General features: G+C 44.5%; 1 protein-coding gene across 1 annotated transcript in view; it reads left to right on the top strand.

Annotated features, from left to right (window-relative positions):
• Window positions 1-6000, top strand: part of LOC104272836 (trafficking protein particle complex subunit 9) — a gene marked incomplete at its 3' end in the record, with an annotated part of 32100 nt that overhangs the window by 9688 nt on the left and 16412 nt on the right. The window contains exons 2-3 of the mRNA XM_009867938.1: window positions 2089-2234; window positions 5331-5459. Of these exons, the coding sequence (XP_009866240.1) occupies window positions 2089-2234; window positions 5331-5459 (275 nt within the window). The remainder of the gene's footprint in view (window positions 1-2088; window positions 2235-5330; window positions 5460-6000) is intronic.

Genomic DNA, 6000 nt, shown 5'->3' with positions numbered 1-6000 from the left:
ACAACTCAAAGTCCTTCTTACTGCTGGTTGCAGTACTGCAGGTGGGGTCTCAGTAGAACAGAGTAGAGGGACAGAATCACATCCCTTGACCTGCTGGCCATGCTGCTTTTGTTGCAACCCAGGACAGGGCTCCCTTGCCAGGTTGGCCTGGGATGAGCAGAGGCAACCACCCAGGCAGCGCTTGCTTGGGTGCAACCAAGAGCAGGTTGCTATCAGACTGCACCCCTGCCTGCTGGGTGGAGGAGGGAGGAAGCCCAACCTGTCCAAGGTGTGCTCTGCTGGAGTCACTCAGGCAGTAGTAGGGGGATGTTAGCGGGTTGTGCTGTTTTAGGGAGGATGAACAAGAAACAATATTTTTTGAGACTTAGGAAGTACTAGGGCCCCGAGGGACTGACCTCCAGAGACTACTGGATAAAGAGGCTCAGGAATGAACTAACAGCACCCTGGAGCAGGAGATGCCAAGGTCTCTGATGACCCATAGGAACAGGATAACACTGCGCTCCCCTTCTTTACATATACCAACTAGCAAAGGGTATGAAACCCTGGCAGAGGACAAACGCCATGAACAAAATTCACAGGGAGAAGCCACACTGGCAGCCCATATTAAAATCTGCAAAAGGACACCGTGAGTGCTAGTAGTGGTGAGAGTGTTGAGAGGCACTGAGGCACCCGTCTGCTGGCCTGGTAAACAGTCAGGGGAGATCTGCTGCTTGCCAGGAGCCAAGATCTGGGGTGCCAGAGCGAGATGACTGTTACAGCTGGTTAACAGCACAGGCTACTGTCCCCTACTTCTTTTCCATGTGGGCACAAATGACATGGTGAAGGAAGCCCTGCCCAAGATGAAGCAGGACTTCAGAGCCTTGAGGGCACAAGCAAAAGACAAAGATGTGCAGGTCATTTTCTTTTCTATTTTCCAGTCAGAGATAGGGGCGTAGGCAGAAGTCAGCACATCCTGCAGATCAACACCTGACTTTGTGGCATTTGTCTTGAGTGATGAACATTTTTCAATGAATACAGCCTGCTGGGGAGAGTAGGATCCACCTACCTAGAAGAAGCAGGAGAATCTTCGCTAGCAGATTGACTGACTTTATGAATCATTCTTTAAACTTATGATCTTGGGGTGGTTTGTGTCCAAAACTGTGACACCTGCATATTCATAAGCACCTGGGTAGATGATTGCACCTAGAAAAGTGGGTAGGAATGTTCCGCAACACTCTCCAAAGGCAAGAATGCTAAGTTCAGCCATATCATGTCTCAGTGCAAGTGGTCTGGGTCACAAAAAAGAACTGGGGCTCCGTGCCCAGTCTGAGAGTCGTAATGTTACAGGAACTGCGGAAGCATAGTGAGAATATTCATGTGACTGGAAGACTGCAGTGGATGGCTACAAGCTCTTTCATAAATATGGGAAGGGAAGAAGGGGTAGTAGAATAGCACCTCACGTGAAAGAGAAATGGGGACAGTGAAGGAGCTTGTTAGTTCTGGGAGTTGTTCAAGAGCAGCCTCCTGGAAGTACGAGAGCAGTCCATTCCCTACCAAGGTAAAAAAAAAAAAGGGATGGCAAGAGACCAGCCTGGCTTAACAGTGGGGTTTTGGGTTCACTGAAAAGCAGAAAAGAAGCATACCAACTGTGGAAAGGCAGCCAGATACCCATTGAGGACTACAAGAACCTTAATTTGGACTAGGCAGGGTGCTAGATAACCTCATCTAGGCTCTCTTTCCCATGAAAGGTTGGACCAGATGATCTTTTGAGGTCTCTTCCAACCTGGGCAATGATGTGGTTCTGTTTTATTTCATTTGTGCCAAGGCTGTTAAAGTGCTCTGAAGACTTTTAATTTTGTGATTCTATCTATGTAAGTGCTATGTAGCCAAACTACATGATGCACTGGGAGTTTTTTCAATATATCCTCAAAAAATGCGTTCTTTTACATATTATGCTGGTTAGAATTCATCTTGGATGTTTGCTCAGAGATACAGAGTAAATTAATGTTGATTTGCTGCTAGGGAGGAAAGAAAATTTACTTTAGGTATTTATTACCTCACCTAAGTGTTTCCTGGAAATAACTGTAAATCGTACCTTTTATTTTGCAGGCACTATAAGAAGCGTTGTCAAGGCCGGATGCGGAAACATGTTGGTGACCTGTGTTTGCAAGCTGGGATGTTACAAGATTCCTTGGTGCATTATCACATGGCAGTAGAACTTCTGCGGTCTGTGAATGACTTTCTGTGGCTTGGAGGTAGGATTAACTGATGACAGTGAATCAAATAATTAGTTGCAAAACCCAAGTAAATCAAGCTATTTTCTATAACTTTTTTTTTCTCTCTCATGGAAATGATTTTAGTGACCAAAACTTGAATATTGATGTAACAAAGGATTCGTCAAAATAAAACTTAGTTAGGAAGACACAAGAAAGAACTGATTAAGAAAACCTGCTACATGAAATGTATTATTTTAGTAAAGCATGTACTAAAAAAAATTTAAAAATATTGTGTGTGACTTTTTAGTACTTCTCTGGAAGATGTTTGTTTTTTCAGTGGATTGTACAGAAGTTTTAAAAATCTTTCTTGCAAATATCTACTATGGACTGTTAGCAAAAGATTTTTGCCTTTACATCTACCAAAGCCACAAGTGTTCACCTTTGAGGAGCATCACTTCCTTTCACATTAGTTCTTAAGCTTCACTTTTTTTCTGACTTTCTTGTATTCCTTTTCTTCTCTTTTCTTCCATCCTGCTTCTCTCTGTTTATTGGATATACAGGTCATCTTTGAGAACAAATTCTGCTTCTCAGTTTCATACCCTTTTAGGAAAACTGCTCCATCCAGTTCTGCTGTTAGCTTTCTCATTCTACTTGGAAAGCCATTCAGCTTCCTAATGGCTCTGTACATTATATACTATGAAAACTATAACTCCATCAGACTTTCCACGTCTTTCCTTCTACTCCTTCAGGAGGTTAAATGGTTCAGGATTCTGCAAGCAGGAAAGGAGAACTTTTCTGCTTCTGCAGGACATGAAAACATTTTAAGGCCCCTCTGTTGGGCTACCAAGTTAGAGACTCAGAATAATTTGGATTGAAGGTGACCTCTGGAGGTCCACAAGTCTTATCTCCTGGTCATAGCACTTGCAGTTAAATCAGGTTGCTCAGGAACCTGTCCAGTTGAGTTTTAGGTGTTTTTAAGGATGGAAGACCTGAAGGGAACCTCCAGGAAGGCTGAGGAGGGACTTTTTACGAGAGTGTCACTGATAGGACAAGGGGAAATGGGTTTAAGTTGAAGGAGAATAGGTTTAGATTGGACCTTAGGAAGAAATTCTTCAATACAGGGGTGGCAAGACTTTGGAATAAATTGCCCAGAGACATTGTGGCTGGCCCCTCCCCGGAGGGGTTCAAGGCCAAGTTGGACGGAGTCTTGAGTAGCCTGATTTGAGAGGCGTCCCTGCCCATGACAGGGAGGTTGGATTAGATGATCTCTAAGGTCCCTTCCAGCCTAGGCCAGTCTATGATTCTGTGATTCTGCAGTCTCTCAGTAACCTGTTTTAATGCTTTGCAGCTTGTAGCTTGGTAAAACCCAACAACAAAACATAAATTGTTCCTACATTACAGCAGAATTTCCTGCACCAAGTTACACTGACCCTCATCCAATCGCTGCACCTCTGAGCAGCATCTGGCTCCATCTCTTCTGTGCCTTCCCACCAGATATTTAGACAGCACTAAGCTCTTCCCTTAGCCTCTTCTTCTTAGTGCTTAACAAACCCAGTTCTCTCTGTTCCTCACATACCCTGACCATTTTGATGGCCCTCTGCTGGACTCACTTCAGGATTTCAATGTCTTTTTAGTGCTGGGAAGCCCAGCGCCGGACACGGTGCTCCAGATGTGGTCTCTCAGATACAGAATCATAGAATGGCCTAGGCTGGAGTAGAGGGGAATAGTCATTTTACTTGACTTGCTGGCTACACTCTGGCTGTTACAGCCTGGTTCACAGTTGGCCATTGTTATTGCAAGAGCCTACTGCTAACTGCTGTTAACTTGTTGTTCACTGTGATCCCCTGGTCCTTTCCTGCAAAGCTTCTGGGCAGTGCTCCTGCATAGGGTTATACCCTGCATCAGGGTAAGTTTAGATTGGATATTCGGAGGAAGTTCTTTACTGAGTGAGGCACTGGAACAGGCTGGCCAGGGAGGTGGTGGAGTCACCAACCCTGGAGGTGTTTAAAAAAAAAGTAGATCTAGCACTTGAGACTCTGGTGTAGTGGTTAGGTATGCTGGGATGAAGGTTGGACCAGATGATCTTCAGAGGTCCCTTCCAACCCCGAACATTCTGTGATTCTGTGATTCTGTGATCCGAGGTATGTGAGCCTTTCTTGAGTTGTGTGAGGCTCCTGTTGGCCCATGTCTCCAGCCTGTCAAGTTCTCTCTTCATTGAAGGCCTGCCCTGCTGTTCCCTCAAGTTTTGTATCACCCAGGAATTTTCTGGGAATGCTCTGTGCAGTCACCCAGGCTGTTAATGACATTATTGTCCCCAGTATTTATGTCTGAGAGACATCATTAGTAACTGGCAACCACTTGGACTTTGTGCTGCTGATCACAGTCCTTTAAACCTGGCTGTCCAGCCCATTTTCTGCCTGCTTTATAGGCCAGCTCTCCAGACCTTACCCCATCAGTTTGACTATAAGCATGCTATGAGAGACCATGTCCAAAGGTCTCCTGAAAGTCAAAATATATGGCATCCGCTGCTCTTCTTTGTCCATCATCTTATCACAGAAGGCAGTGAGGTTGCCAGGGGCTGATTTATCCTTGTGTTTGCTATTCCCAGTCACCTTGTCCTTCACGTGCTTGGAAGTGGCTGCCAGGAAGATTTCTTTATAGCTTGCCAGGGAGCTGAGATTGACCTGCCTGTAGACTTCTGCTACTTCCTTCTTGTGATGTTTTCTTCGTTCAATTGTTAAAAACTTCCTCCAACTGACATGAACCTGTTGGAGGTGGTAAGAGAGTATCCTCTCATTGGCCAACTCTCTTGGCATCCGTGAGATGGATCATCTTACGAGCTTTTATGGGCTTAATTGGATTAAATGCTTTGTGTGTCTCTCTTCCTCTGCTGTGGCTTGTGTATACTCCTGCAGACTCTGCTAGTAGGCTTGGGGCCCTGGGAGGTCTGAGGGTAAACCTTACTGGTGAGAGCAGTGATGAAAAGGACGTAGAATATCTTGGGCTTTCCATGAGCTCTGTCACTCGGCCCCCAATTTGTGATACACCTAACGCTGATGGCAATACATTGTACTACGCGCTGCATCACTTCTTATAAGTATCTCTGCTAATCTATTTTTTTCCTTTCCTTTACAGCTGCTCTTGAGGGGTTATGCTCCGCATCAGTCATCTATCATTATCCGGGCGGTACTGGAGGTAAAGTTGGAGCTCGCAGGGCACAGGGAGGTTCTCTTTCTGCAGAGGCAGGCAACAGGCACAGACCAGGTAAGGATGGGATCGGGTTTTATTCTGTTTGCCGGCACTGAGCATCTGAAAATGTCCTCCCTACTTCCTAACTCTGTAAAGTTTTACCCACGACAGGATAGACTGGAGGAGCAGGATGGGAGGGGAGAATTGTATTTCTTTTTAATATTTTTCAATATGTGACTTTTCTACTGCTTTAGTTTTAATGTTGACATGTGCTCTGTGTAAGAGTTGCAAAGCTTTCGCTCTCTTCATCTGATTGAGATAGTGTCTGAATTTTGCTGGAGGAGGTGCACACAGTTTTCATAAAGTACTTGACAGAGCTGCACATATTGAGAACAATATTAGGTACATTTATTTGGAGACGTATTGCTAATCTAAAGTCAACATCTAATAAATAGATTTGGCTAACTAAATGCCAATGCCCCAGCATATTTTTAAAGTTTTAGTATACTTTTTCTAAGCTCTTCAGATTACATAAGTAGCGTGGTGATTATATTAACATTGATATGATAGACATTCTTTGAGAAATGGCCTGACATAACTATTTTAAGACGTATTA

The sequence above is a fragment of the Apaloderma vittatum genome, unplaced genomic scaffold (genome assembly GCF_000703405.1).
Source record: "Apaloderma vittatum isolate BGI_N311 unplaced genomic scaffold, ASM70340v1 scaffold15064, whole genome shotgun sequence".
Taxonomy (NCBI): domain Eukaryota; kingdom Metazoa; phylum Chordata; class Aves; order Trogoniformes; family Trogonidae; genus Apaloderma; species Apaloderma vittatum.
Note: the sequence above shows the minus strand (reverse complement) of the source record. Positions and strands in the feature narration are given on the sequence as shown.